The sequence below is a fragment of the Equus quagga genome, chromosome 2 (assembly GCF_021613505.1).
Source record: "Equus quagga isolate Etosha38 chromosome 2, UCLA_HA_Equagga_1.0, whole genome shotgun sequence".
Classification (NCBI taxonomy): domain Eukaryota; kingdom Metazoa; phylum Chordata; class Mammalia; order Perissodactyla; family Equidae; genus Equus; species Equus quagga.
The window spans coordinates 29,088,278-29,103,535 of record NC_060268.1 but is presented as its reverse complement, the minus strand read 5'-3'; the positions used below and the strand labels follow the sequence as shown (position 1 = coordinate 29,103,535).

General features: G+C 37.5%; 1 protein-coding gene across 1 annotated transcript; it reads left to right on the top strand.

Moving 5' to 3' along the window:
- The first annotated feature begins 7,785 nt into the window (after positions 1 to 7,785).
- Positions 7,786 to 8,754, top strand: LOC124236050 (olfactory receptor 11H6-like). The gene has a single exon (XM_046654709.1). The coding sequence runs from the start codon at positions 7,786 to 7,788 to the stop codon at positions 8,752 to 8,754; it is 969 nt and encodes a 322-aa protein (XP_046510665.1).
- Positions 8,755 to 15,258: the final 6,504 nt, after the last annotated feature.

The following is a 15,258-nucleotide window of genomic DNA, read 5'->3' as shown; positions in this document are numbered from 1 at the left end:
AACATTGGAATTATTAAAAATTTAAAAGCTTAGAGATCAGGCCCTGTGAAGCTGAAACTCAAACTTCTCAGGAGCAAGCACCAGTCATCTGATGCTGTGCTGATGTCACTTAGGGGGTACACTGATGCTGTTTATGAAAGTGTGTTAGAAAACATCCACTTTACTAATATGAATGAGGAACTCTGCATCCTCACAGAGTTTTCTTTCACCCTCTGGAGCTTCCTATAAACCAATCACTTCTCACTTATCCAATTCAATTAGCACGATGTCACTGATATATTGGGCTAGCATAATGCTCTGCAGGGGTTTTACTGGATTATACTATCATAGAGGGTGGGAGAATTAACAAAGCCCTGTTGCCTGTTCCTAGTGAGTAGGAGTTCTTTCTGATTCATTTTTCTGATAAGACGGAAAAGAGCACAATTGCCAAATCAATGCCTGCATATTATGTACTTAGACTATGTTAATCTGCTCTTCAAAAATATAACAGCTGGCATAGAAAATGAATTCAGCTACAGTCCTGGCTATGGATCTTGAAGCAGCCTGTAACTTGGCTCCTGCTCTGCCCAGCCACAGCCTGGAAACAGTTTTCCCACTCAGGGACCTGGCAGGAGACATGCCTACCAGTGCTCCCAAAGGAAGGCCAGCTGACCTCAATCCAACTGCAAAGCCTAAATTAGACCTATTACTTGGCTACAGCGCTTCTCATTCACAGTCCAGAAGCAGTCCTACCTGCCCAGGGACCCAGGTCAGTGACACGCTCCTTTGTGCTCCTCAAGACAGGCCTGCCAACATTTGTCCAACTGCAGATACTGAAGTGGCACTGTGACCCAGCTCCAGCCCAATCAGTCACAGTCCAGGGCCAGTCTTGCATGCCCAGGAATGTGATAGGATACACAGCTATCTGTGTCCTAGAAAGCAAGTCTGTAGACCTCAGACCATGTTGTGAACCCTGAACCAGCCCTGTGACTCAATTCCAGACCCTTTCAGCTGTGGTTCAGTGTCAATCCTGCCTGCCTAAGGCTCCTGCAGGAGCCTTCACAGGGACCCAGTGGGAGCCACACCTGTCTCTGCACCTGGTAACAGTTATGCCATGTGCAGACCCTGAAGTGAGCATTTGTCGCAGTGAGGCCCTACAGACCAAGGTCCTGAAGGAAGTCCTACCACCCAGGGACCTAACAGGATCCACCACCCCCAAGGCCTTGCTAATAGCCCCGACAATATTTGACCCCACTGCAAACCCAGCAGCAGCCACATGATCAAGCTCAAATCCTACACAACTGTGATCCCACTAAACTGTAAAACTGTAGAACCAATAAACTAATTCAGTAAAATTGCAAGATACAAAATCAACATACAAAAATCAGTTGTTTCTATACACTAATAATGAAATATCTGAAAAATAAAGAAAACAATCCCAGTTATATTGGCATCAAAAAGAATAAAATACATATGAATAAATTTAACCAAGGAGGTAAAAGATCTGTACCCTGAAAACTATAAGACATTGATGAAAGAAATTGCAAAGGGCACAAATAAATGAAAAGATTGCCCATATCCATGGATTGGAAGAATAAATATTGTTAAAGTGTCCATAATACCCAAAGTGATTTACAGATTCAAAGCAATCTCTATCAAAATTCCAATGGCATTTTTCACAGATATAGAAAACACTGTCCTAAATTGTATGGAACCACAAAAGACCCCAAATAACCAAATCAATCTTGAATAAGAAGAACAAGGCTGGAGGCATCCCATTTTCTCATTTCAAACAATATTACAAAGGTATAGTGATCAAAACAGTATAGTTCTGACATAAAAGCAGACACATAGACCAATGGAACAGAAAAGAGATCCCGGAAATAAAGCCACCCATATAAATTCAATTAATCTCTGACAAGAATGCCAAGAATACACAATGGGGAAAAGGTAGTCTTTTCAATAAATGGTGTTGGGAAAACTGGATATCCACATTCAAAAGAGTGAATTGGACCCCTGTCTTACACCATACACAAAAATCACCTTGAAATAGATGATAGACTATAAGGCCTGAAACCATAAAACTCATAGAAGATAACAGAGAAAACTTCCTTGATATTAGTCTTGCCAATGATTTTTTGGATCTGATACAAAAAACCCAGGCAACAAAAGTGAAAATAAATATGTGGGACTATACCAAACCAAAACTTTATGCACAGCAAGGAAACAACAAATGAAAAGGCAACTTATGGAATGAAGAAAATATTTGAAAACAACATATCTCAGAAGAGATTAATATCCAAAATACATGAGAAACTCAGCAAAAAAAATTATATAACTCAATTTAGAAATGGGCTAAAAGTCTCTGTAGAGATATCTCCAAAGAAGATATACAAACGACCAACAGATACATGAAAAGGTGCTCAACATCACTAATCACCAGGGAAATGAACATCAAATCCACAAGAGGTATCACTTGACAACTGTTAGGACAGCTATCATCAAAAAGACAAGAGATAACAAGTGTTGGCAAGGATACGAAGGGATTTCTAGTTCATGTTGGTGAGAACGCAAACCAGTACAGACACTATGGAAAACAGTCTGGAGGCTCTTCAAAAAATTAAAAATAGAACTACCATATGATCCAGCTATTCCGCTTCTCTGTATATACTTGAAGAAAATGAGGGCTGATGCCGAGCCATCAATAGGATACTATTGATTGAGAAGTGCAGCCAGCCACTTGGTGGCAAGTTGACTACATCAACCCCCTTCCTCTATGGAGAAGTAATGCTTTATCCTTTCTGAAATTGCCACTTATTCTGAAGGCAGGTAGTCCTTCCCTTTTAGTAATTATATACATTTTCTACTCACAAACAGAGGCATTTTTCAATTCCACATCTTATGTGTTATAAATATATAATCTCAAAGTGTGGATATATTCCTAAGCATAAACCATTAAGATAAAGTGATAAAGGTAACTACATTAAAAACCTTTGGCTTAAAAAAAATCACCATACATATATGGAACAAGCAAATGCCAAAAATGATAGGGGCTAATACTCAGAAAATACAAAGAATTATTTTACACCAAGAAAAATGTACATATGAATAGAAAAGTAGGTTACATTCAGAAATGAGAAGAAAAGAAAAAAAGTCAACACAATTAATAAAATATTCTTTTAAATTCAATCTAATTACTAATGAAATAAATACACATTAAAATAATAAGATGTTACTTTTAAATATTCATAATGGCAATTTTTAGAAAGAATTATAATAGCCTGTGTGTGTATGTATTTCAAATGGGAGGAAAATGAGCATTCTTACAACCTACTGGTTGGAATGTAAGTTAAGACAACACTTTTGGAGAGCAATCTAGCAATGTGGCAAGCAAAAGCCTTAAAACTATATGTACATTTTGCTCAGCTATTGCACTTAGACTAATTCATTGTAAGGGAACATCATCACAGAATTGTTTGTAATAGAAAGAGTTGCAAACATTATAAATGTCCAACAGGAAAGAATTACTTAAACAAATTACGCTGTAGCCATAAAATAGAATATTATGTTCCAATTACTGATTAGGTAGACTTATATTTACTAACATGGCAAAAATTCATTCAAGTTTGTGTATTTTAAAAAGTATGTTCCGACACAACATGTATGGTATGATCCAATTTTTTTAGTGTAAATAATAATAAAAGGATAAACACCAAATGTTATGTTATACCATTTTTTATGATTTTTTTTTGTTTTTCTATAATGATATATAGTCTAATTAGCATAATTTAAAATACACTTGTAAATAAATCAACACTTTTGGAGAACCCAAGATGGGACGAAATCACAAAATAGTGCTCAAAAGACAACATGAATGTAGGGGGAACAGTGGAGGGAGTGAGGAAAGTTGTGGGTATAATTGAGGAATTTTCATCATAAACCAGGGTCTCCTTGAACCACTGCCAGGTGCCTACCTCCAACCTATTACAATTCTATTTCTGCCCAACTTCTGCTGAGTTAGAGATTTTCCACTCAGATCTAAGATCAACGATCATATCAAAGATTCATGTGAGATTCTCAAAATTAAATTAAATTCACTTTCATTTGGAAATTCATTATTTAATGTCCATGGCTTGTTTGGAAAGAACAGAGAAGACAACATGCTGAAATTAAGCACTACCTATACCTACTCCAAAAGTTTAGATATCATTGATCTAAAGTCAGTTATGAAATGACCAAGTATGTATATCTGTCCACTTCTCTCTCTTCCACCCAAACTCCACAGGAGACATAGCAACCCTTAGAGCCTTTACATACAGCCTGAGGAAGTCTGTGCAAAGATAGGGACCTGGGTGCCTCGGGCCATACTGCCCAAAGCAGAGCCTGGCCCAGCACAGCCCTTGTGGTTTAGCTGCTATATAGTCCACAACATCCTGCCTGACAAACAGAAGGCCTGGGAAGGTCAGATTTACCCCCAGGTCACCACTTTCTGCCAGTGGCTTTCGGGTCCAGTGTTGATTTTTTCCCAGAGTTTAAATCCAGAAACCTAATCGGGACCTGGTTTTCCCTGGGTATTCCTAACTTAAGCAATGACTTCCAGGCCTGAAAGACATCTTCTCTTCAGCAGTAAAATGAATTGTTTGACTTAAGCTTAGCATTGTCCTCAAATATCCAAACTGGCATGGTTTGTTCACCCCGAGAACCATCCACTGACAGCCTGAGTAGGGCAAGAGAGGCAGTGAGCTCATTGGTGATATCACAGAGCCTCAGTTGCCATGGCACCAATTCTAGGAAGAAAACACAGACAAAGGGAGTCAGAGAATGGAAAGAAAAGAAAAAAAATGGAATAATAATGAAAAGTAAGAAAAAAATTATGGATTCAAATTTACATTTAAGGAATTTCTCTGAAACTGAAGCATCTAGAACAATTCATTTTTTTTTCAGAATGACTGTCTTTCTTGGGGCAAGTGACATGTCAGGACTGGTTTCTGAGGTACTTCTGAAATTAAAAATTAAAAGAACTAACTTGGAAAGTTATGTCATACCTCTGTGTTCAAAGGAATTAAGTTTGGAGAAGAGAGAAGGAGCATAACACAAGTTATAGACAGTCTAAAAGAAGAAGGTAACATCAGAAACGGGTCTGGATCCCATCTTCCCATGAACCACACCCAAGAGTTCAAATGTACCTCACTGTCAGTATAAGACTACCATGCATCCACTTAAGCAGCAAAGAATAAAAAGGATCTAAAGTTTTGTCCTTGCACAATATTTTGGTTGGAACTTTTTCCAAGGTAGTTCATTCCCCTGAAAGCTCCTTGTGGGCAATGATTGTTTGGAATAAATCTTTGTTCACAGTGGGCACTCATTTTTCAGTGAAATTTGTTACACCAAGATAAACAGGAAGTCAAGCCATAGAGAACAACTTATGAATAATCTTATAAAGTATAGTGTTTGAAGTAAAAATGTTTAAGAAAAGAAGTCAAAATAATAATGTTAATAGCAGTTTCTCAGAGTGACCAAAAGGCATAAGAAGAACAGGCAGATGCCATAAGCAGATTAGATATATTTTTTCACTTCAGGCATACTATTTGTGGAAAGAAAATGAACCAACTTGAATTACAGCCAAATCTAAACTCTTACTCTCTGTAGTCTTCTGTTTAATCGTTTTAAATGGTAAGATTGGCTTCAGAGTATTATTTATTAGATAATGCATGTGAAATTTGCTGGCATGATAATTGGCAAATAGCAGGTACTAAAAACTATCATCTAAGCATGATACAAAGCTGGGTAGAGTGATTATATCCTTTGAGGTAGGAGAAAGAGAATTCAAAAATATTAAAAGATGTAGAATCCCTGGGGTTGAGGGTATGAGAGGAGACTCTGAGGTTAAATGAGACCCCAGGTTTTCTTATACTCGTGAAGTCTGAAAGCCACTGGACAGTCCAGCAGGCATCAGTCTCTGCAGCCAGGAGTTTGCAGGGGGAATAGAGACCAACTTTTAATATCTCTATACCAAGTGATAAAGATGGGCAGGGAGGTTACTTTTAGTGGGTTATTGGAAAGATACTCAGGATTTGGGGATTTCTTAAAGTGAACTTTAAATATCACTTGAAGAAGTATATATGAAGGAAAGGTTGCCCCAGAGCGTTGAAGCAACTGATGACATCCAATATGAGGATGGTTTTTAAAATCCAGAACCAATCTGGAGGTGCCAGGTGAGCAGAAAACCAAAGGGCCATTACCAGGTGACAGTTTTACCAATGGATTCAGGGAGGCCCTTCATCTTTGAGCTCACCACTGAAAGTAAAAGACACCTGGGGATTGAGTGATGCACTCTGATTGTCCCTGCTTCTCCTGAGGGGTGGCCTCCAGGGGCAATATGTGGCCAGAAGGGGATGCAAAATAAAAGAATGGGAGAGTTGCCTGGCACTCTACTTCTTTTTGTATAAGGCTATAGAGGATCCTTTGTGAGACTCAAACTGTGGCAGAGGGTCACCAGGCATCCAAAACCCTGCACACCCAGGATCCCTAAAAGGGCACAGGTGGGAGCCCCTCGACTGCCTGCTGCAATGTCACTGTGTGTAATGCTGCTACAAAAAGAGGGCTGTGAATTTTCTTTTGTATTTTTATCTATAAATATATTCTATGTTATAGATAAAGTAGTATATAAAATAATACATAATTTTTTTTACAAAGCCTTTGTTCTTTCGTGCAGGGACTCTCAAATGTCTATCCAGGATATATTTGTTTAATAATCCCAGCAGGAAAATCTGAGCTGACACTTCTCTTTTGCATTATCTTTCAGATAAAAAGATAACAGAAACCTGTGGGCTTTATATCTCTTCAGAGGAAATAAAACATTTGTAAGTAACAGGTATCTACTCTCATTAAGTATAATTAAGATGTAAGAATTCCCATATTTGCCATAAAAGGAAAAATCAACATGTAATCCCAAGTAGAATCCACAAGGACCCAAGGCAGGGAGAGAAGGAGCATCGGTCCTCGGCGTGTTAAATTTAGAGCACTGAGGCAGGAACAGAGGCGTTCTCAGGAAGCCCAAGAAGTCTGCTCCTGAATTGGGAAAGGAAGGAAGGACATTCAGAACTATTCCAAGTTGATTTTCAGATAAGAATTTGAAGGAAAATCTGCTGCTTCTTTCTCTTTCTGGACATTTGCTTTTCTCTTTCTTCAAATTTTGATGAGCAACTGCTAATCCCAGAGCCACCCTCAACACAGCAAAGGCTTCTTCTCAAGGGCTCTCTATTCTCACCTTAATTTTGAGGTGACTTTACACTGATTCTAGCCAAGAGTGAAAGAGATATTTCTCACCCAAAGACAACAACCCTGAAATATATCTTCCTTCCACTCTTGTTCTTTCCTTTCCATGTTTCTTTGCCCTATTTACATGCAGTCTTACCCAGCATAGCCAGTTCAACTGCGTAAGTAAAATTGTGGTCACACTGAAGAGCATGGGGCACTGACTACACACACTTCAGTTAAATCTCAAATATAGAAAATTTAGGTTGTCTAGTTCTAGTTTAAAGCATCCCTTCCAAGCACTGAATTTCCAGTCCAAAGCCTCCTCCATTGAGCCCAGAACCTTGGATTTATAGTTTATAGTTTTTCATTTCAACTCACCAGTCTGTATGCCATGTTTAGTCTCTGAAGGGACAGAAAAATCTTTTCCTATTTGGCTTCCCTTTGGTATTTGATGGAAACTACTGACCTGGAAGATATCTGCCTCACCAGAGAGAAAATGGCTAATATAATGGTCTGTATTGCTCATTCCTTTCATAGATTAGAAGAATGCATATCTCAGAAGCCAGTAATATCTCTGGGTCTGTGAGTGAGTTCATCCTCCTGGGCTTCCCCTGCCGCAGGGAGATCCAGATCCTCCTCTCCGTCATCTTCTCCCTCATCTACCTTCTGACCCTCCTGGGGAACACATCCATTATCTGTGCCGTGTGGTCAAGCCAGAAACTCCACACACCCATGTACATCCTCCTGGCCAACTTCTCCTTCCTTGAGATCTGCTATGTCAGTTCTGATGTGCCCAAAATGTTGGCCAACATCATCTCCCAGACCAAGAGCATCTCCTACACTGGCTGCCTGCTCCAGTTCTACTTCTTCTTCTCCATGTGTGCTGCTGAGGGCTACTTTCTGTCTGCAATGTCCTTTGATCGGTTCCTTGCCATCTGTCGACCTCTGCATTACCCCACCATCATGACTCACCATCTCTGTGCCCACTTAGTGGTTTTCTGCTGGGCAGGTGGCTTTCTATCCATACTGATGCCTGCAGTTCTTATGTCCCAGGTGCCCTTCTGTGGCCCTAACATCATTGACCATTTTTTCTGTGACCTGGGGCCACTGCTGGCACTGTCCTGTGCCCCAGTTCCAAAAACTACTCTAACTTGTGCTACTGTAAGCTCTCTCATCATCTTTATCACCTTCCTCTACATCCTGGGATCCTATACTTTAGTTTTGCGAGCTGTACTTCGGGTCCCAGCTGGCTCAGGCAGGAACAAAGCTTTTTCTACATGTGCCTCCCATTTCTTGGTGGTTTCTCTGTTCTATGGCTCAGTCATGGTCATGTATGTGAGTCCAGGCTCCAGGAGCCATCCTGGGACACAGAAATTTGTGACCTTGTTTTACTGCATGGCAACCCCATTCTTTAATCCTCTGATCTACAGTCTGCGGAACAAAGATATGAAAGATGCACTAAAGAAAGTCCTGGGAGCACCATCAAAAGAAATTCCTAAAAATATAGAGAAATGATATAAATTTTTCTTTCAGGAATATAGACTTTCTCTCATTAAAAATAAAACTATTTTCTGGGCATGTCTAAGTGTTTGATTTCTTACTCTCATAAAAGTGTGACTCATTACATGCAAAGAACCCAAATCCTATCTCAAAAGGAAATAATCATAACCCTAACGGTCCATTGTAGGAATGTTCTGTACAGTTTCCATTCCCCAATGGATAATTTTTCTGTTCTGGAGATTTTTTGATGTCTTAAAACTAATATAATCAAGTTGGTATGTACAAATCTAAGATTTGTGTTTCCAACTCGTATCCCGGCGTTTATTCTAATACTATTTTATGTGTTTCAAATTTATCAACTATTTTTTCCTTTCCAATTACAGGTTTTTCCAAAGGGATACAGCATCTACTCACTGTACTACAAAAATTTCATTGCTTTATTTATAAGATCAAAGACCTAATGCCTGTCACTAAAACAGTAGCGTTTTTTCATTTGTATTTTCCTTACTACCAAGCATCAGTAAAGTGTCCATGGTGTGCAGCAAATGAAAAGAGGATATGGTATAGTTTCTTCTTAAGGGAAATTCTCAGTCCAACTTTGAAGAGGATACACTGAAGGACATGCACACATTCAAAGAAGCCAAATCACTAAGTATTCCTTACCCAAACCTGGATTTTTGCACCTTCTGAGCTTTTAGTAGAGGAGCATTTACTGTCACAGAAAGTAAATATGAGAACCCAGGGAACAGACTCTGCCAACCAAAATATAAACTGCTTAGAGGCAGTTAGCACTTAACATAAACATTTTGACTTGACCTGATGATCTGTCTGTACTCTGAAATCTTCATACCTTAAACTATGGCACAAAATTTCCTTTTCTGGAGGAGGAAGTCATTTGTGAAGTTGTCATCTATATGTTGAAGAAAAAGCTAATGATTGGACTGACAATATCCAGTCCAGATCAGACCTCAATTCCAGTTGTCCATATAAAAATAGACATCTTAAAGTCCTCTTCCAAGTTATTCTGGATTTGGGGATATTTCCTGTAATAGAATATGCTTAGTGATGAAGCTTCCTGGATCACTTTAAAACTAGAGGGGAATTCAAGGCAACCTATAATCCTGAAAGGTTAGTTTCTCCTTGCCCTCTGCAGATTACTGGGATTGCACCTACCTGAGATAAATCTACTCTGATGTAATTATAACAGGGTTCTTACTTGCATATAACAGAAGTTAACTCCGGCAGATTAGGCATGACAATGGAAAATATTTATTGATGGGATATCAGGAATCTCAAAGAATCAATTAAAACTGAAGAAACAGAGTTGAGTCTCAGATTTAAAGATCAATGTGCAAACCCCAGTGGAACTGCTCTGATGAGAAATCACTATCACTACAGCCACACCACTGCCAGTGGCCACCAGATGCCACAGTTTCAACCACTGTCAATTCTGGGCTAGGAATTTTTCTTTCCTGCAATAATTGTTCTACGTGCTTCATTGCTATTTTTATGTCAATATTTCACCACTGCTTTCCCACCCTCACCCCACTTCTGCTTCTTACATCACTAGCCCCTGCATCAAAGTCTGATGTAGCTGTGTGGGCTTGGTGGAACCAATAATACATCCCTATGCTGTAGCTGCAAGAGAGGCTAGGAGAGCTAGTACCTGGCAATCAGAACTCCAATTGTGCAAAGATAAGCTCCAAGCTTGATAGTAATGTGATTCTTCAAGCCGTGAAAAAGGATTGAGATACTAGGCAGCCAAAAGAAACAGACAAAAAATATCAACTATAATGTCCCAATCATATTGATTCCCCAATAATATCCTTGGGCTACGTTCAATCTAGACATTACATAGGATAGACTTTAGTTAAATGACCCACTCATCAATAGCAGTGAAGTAGAAGCAGGATGAGAAATGGGAATAAATTTCCCTAGGGTAGTTGAGGGCTTGTCTATCTCATGATAAGTGCTGTAAGAATATGTCATGATGCTTATTAGTTGTTGCTGTACTATCTGTAGTTCTGAGAGACAGAAGTTCACCTAAAGGGAAGGAAATCATCCATCATCTGGAAAAGTCTGTATTAGCTGCAGTGAAATTTAATCCTTCCCACTCTCTTTTCTTAGAACTGAAAAGGAGTAGATAAAGATGATTCATCACCTACTCTTTCTCTTTGAGCCAAAAATTTTTAGCCTGGGAGTCAATGGACCACAATTCACCACATAACTTAGATCCTCACTTATATCTAGGTGTTCGTAGTGTCTGAAAAAGATATTTATATATAAAATTAAGCTTTTCAAAATTTAGATTTGGCCTAAATATTGTATACATAGAATTTTCAATAACCAAGGCTTGCTTATCTACACTGGGATGAATTATATTTCATTTTCTATTTTTTTTAATTACACAAGTAATATATTTTAAAATGGATAAGTTTTCATTGTCAAAGACAAAATACTACAAAATAACAATAATCCTCATATCTCCATACTTCTGTACGCCTGCTTGTCTCCCAGCAATGTGTCCAGTTTGATAGGTATACTTCTAGGCCTTTTTGGGTGAATTTATATGTAAAAATATAAATTCTGGGTTTTGAATGAGTATACAAATTGGATTACACGAAAGTATTGCTCTATAACTGTCTACCACACCCATCCACTATTCTCACTTAAAAAGCAAGTCTGAGAGGGGGCTGGCCCCGTGGCCGAGTGGTTAAGTTCGCGCGCTCCGCTGCAGGCGGCCCAGTGTTTCGTTGGTTTGAATCCTGGGTGCGGACACGGCACTGCTCATCAAACCACGCTGAGGCAGCGTCTCACATACCACAACTAGAAGGACCCACAACGAAGAATACACGACTGTGTACCCGGGGGCTTTGGGGAGAAAAAGGAAAAACTAAAATCTGAAAAAAAAAAAAAAAAGCAAGTCTGAGAGGGGAATTTCATCCAGATTCTGCCACGACTTCTGTCAGTCTGGAAGAAGTTAGGACTATGAAGCTGAAGATACAATTCTTCAGGAAAGACTCCTTACCAGGAGGTGGTGCATGGATGTGTGAGAGAACTACTCCCATGACACGGTGAACTCAGTGGGTTTTTTCACCAACAAAATCAGGATTTGAATCAGGAAAACCTATGAAATAGGAGAATACTTCTAGGCAAAGAAACTTTAATCTGAAAAATAAAGACAATTCAATTATTTGTTTAGCCTCAACACTTTCTGAGCTCTGTATTTAGTCCTCAGACTTCTCTATCTATACCTGCACTAAACTACAATAGCCATGACCTACATGTGGCTATTGATCATTTGAAATGTGACTAGTCCTAATTGAGAAGTGCTATAAGTATAAAATTACGTAATAATTTTGAAGACTTAGTATAATAAAATAATGTAAATATCTTATTAATAATGTTTATGTTGATTATATGTTGAAATGATACTATTTTGGATAAATTGGGCCAAATAAAATATATTATTAAAGTTGATTTCATCTATTTCTTTTTATCTTTATTAAAGTAGCTAACAGAATATTTAAAATTATATATGTGGTTCACACCTGAGGCTTGTGTTATATCTCTATTAGACAGCACAGATTTAGACCGATCTCAAAGAATCTAACAGCCTTAAATGCCATTGATATGTTGATAATTCTCAGGTTTTTATCTCCACTCCCAACCTCGTTACATACCTCCAGACTTGCACATACAATTGCCTACTTGAATCTCCACTTGGATGTTTATTAGTTAATTTCTAAGTATACACACATACAAAAATAACTGAAACAGGAGTTTCTTAGAATAATAATACCCTTATTACAAATTATGCCATACTATCCTCTTCTATTCCATTCCATTTTGTTTCTAAAGACACATCTTATAAAGCCCCAAGATGAATACATGGCTGGGTGATGTCATTTCCTCTTGGTAGGCTGACAATATGTGTGGTCTCTGTAATTCAACTAACTCTTTTCTCGTCACCAGACTGGAAGAGATTATTTACATAGTCTTTGGGGGAAAATGGCTAAATTAGTTAGAGATGTCCTTTGGAAGACAATATTCACAGAAACTAGGACTCAAACAGCTTTTTCTCTTTAGTCTTTTCTCTTCCAAATTGTTTTCCTCATCATTGAACTCATAGGTGTCATTTTACTGGCAAATGCTATTTGTTCAGTATTATTCCAATCATCATTAGAACAGTTCATTATTATTCAAATTTAGTTGTACCAATTGTTTATAAAACATTATTATAATCAACAAAAATTGATTTTAAGTCGTTAGTCAATAAACCTCTCAGTCTATTTGCCATTAATCAGATTTATAAATGTGATAGCTTCTTGAAAGTTGGTATGCTTGTCTTCTTCAGCTTTTTCACACTTGTCAAAGGTCAGTGTTCTCAGTTGTTTAAGTTTCATTACATCTAAGGTGATTAGAGAAACTCTGCAGAGCCCTCTGTGGCAGGGACTGCTATTACCCACCCAGAGTGTATTCCTCTTTTCCTTAGTAAAAGAATCCATATTTTATTCAGAGTAGCAATGAGTTCAGCTAAAAACACTTGCTTCTTCAGCCTCACTTGCATCTAGCTAGGTTGGTCACATGACATAGCTCTGGCCAATGAGACACAAATTGAGGATTTCTGGGAAGCCAGTTGCTTTCCTGAAACAAGAACTGCTGCTTCATGCTCCTCCAGACTGGAACATGGAAAATACCTGGATGTTTAGCAACCATCTTGCAAGTATGAGCTAACAAATATAAGAAAGAGGATCTACAAGCTAAATGTCACAGATCCAGCACAGAATAGTGGTTAAGAATATGATGTGAGGAAAATATTAAGCCCCTAAGTAGATATACATGATAGATAGATCATGGTATATTATATATATATAAAGATATATATAAATATTATATATAAAATATATATAAATTATTTATTTTTTATTGTTACATATAAACAATTTTTATATAAATATACAAAATATTTATATAAATATATATAATATATATATTTTAGACTTTATTTTTTAAAAGAGTTGTTTTAGGTTCACAGCAATTTCTCATATGCCCACTGACCTCATACATGCATAGCCTCACCCATTATCAACATCCCTCACCAGAGTGGCATATTTGTTACAATTGATGAACCTACATTGACACATAATCATCATTCAGAGTTCATAGTTTACTTTAGGGTTCACTCTTGGTGTTGTATATTCTGTGGGTTTGAAAAAAATTTAAATGACATTTATCCACAAAAAAAGAAAAAGAATTTTGGATTTATCCAGTGTGTAAGTAGAGAGGAAATAAGTGTGGGGACTGAGGGAAAAGAGGTTTAAGATGATAATTCTAGAATTTGACATGGGAGATGTCAGAAACAGAACATTTATGAAGTTATTATGCCTTCATGGAATGCTAGAACCTGGACAAAAAATGATGAGTAAAGATGACAAAGCATCATAGGGAAGATGACACAGAATTTAATGATAGTAGGATTGGGTATGAGAAGGTGAGAAATTATAAAAGTTATGATTTTAAGTACAGATTATAGATCAGTGGATCCATTGGCAAATAAGGATGGTTAGAGCTAATTTAAAAGGAGATGAGCCAATTTAGACATAGACATTTGAATTTAAAGTAGATCTTCATGTAAAAATATCCAGCAGGAGGTTGCAGATGTTTGACTAAGGTTTGGAAGTAAAGTTAGCGCTGGAGTTATCCCAGAACAAAGTTTTAGCCCAAGGTTTCCTCATGAAGTGAAATACTGTAAATTAAATTACTAGTCTAGAAAACAAGAAATTACAGAGTAGAAATTATCTCTGAGGGACATTTAGCCAGAATTTTACAGAGAAATACATGAAAATAAGTACAGCTTAGACCTAAATATTAGTGATTCACCAAGTCTATAGGTCTTTGTCTTACACTGAGTATGAGCTAAACTTCATGTGGCTGCATATAGAAGCTTTGGACCTACCTCCGAAAGTGACAGCCTTGGTAAAATGTGAGGAATCAGTCAAATCAACATAACTTTACTGAGGACCCATGTTGTTGCCCAAAACCATACTTGGAATTATGGAATATATAAAAGTAGTGCTTTAAAATTGTCCCTGAGGTTGAGAGTTTTTTTTTAATCTGGTTATCTAAAAGATTGTTGGTTAAATATTTGTGTGTTTGCAATACATTCAACATTTGCTATGCTCTGAAAAAGAACTGGATTTGATGAAGGCAGATTTTGAGGGTGTTGAAATACATCAAGTAGTATGTAATGAAAATCGAAACAGAAAATAGAAACTCAATTATAGAGAAATATATGAAAATCTTATTGTTGGATTTCAAAATAAACAAGTCTATCTAAGGTACAGAAATATCTGGAACATAACAGTAATAACTTCCTAAGACTTAAATTATAAATATAATGAGTTTTTAAAAATCATCTGCCCAATATATAAAAATAAAAGAAAAAGAAGAGAAAAAAAGCCTGATCTCATTTGTATCATGATCTTCCATCCTCCTGAACATTAATGATGCATTATA

Coding starts and splice junctions, on each gene's coding strand:
- LOC124236050 (XM_046654709.1), top strand. CDS start 7,786: ATGCATATCTCAGAAGCCAGTAATATCTCTGGGTCTGTGAGTGAGTTC.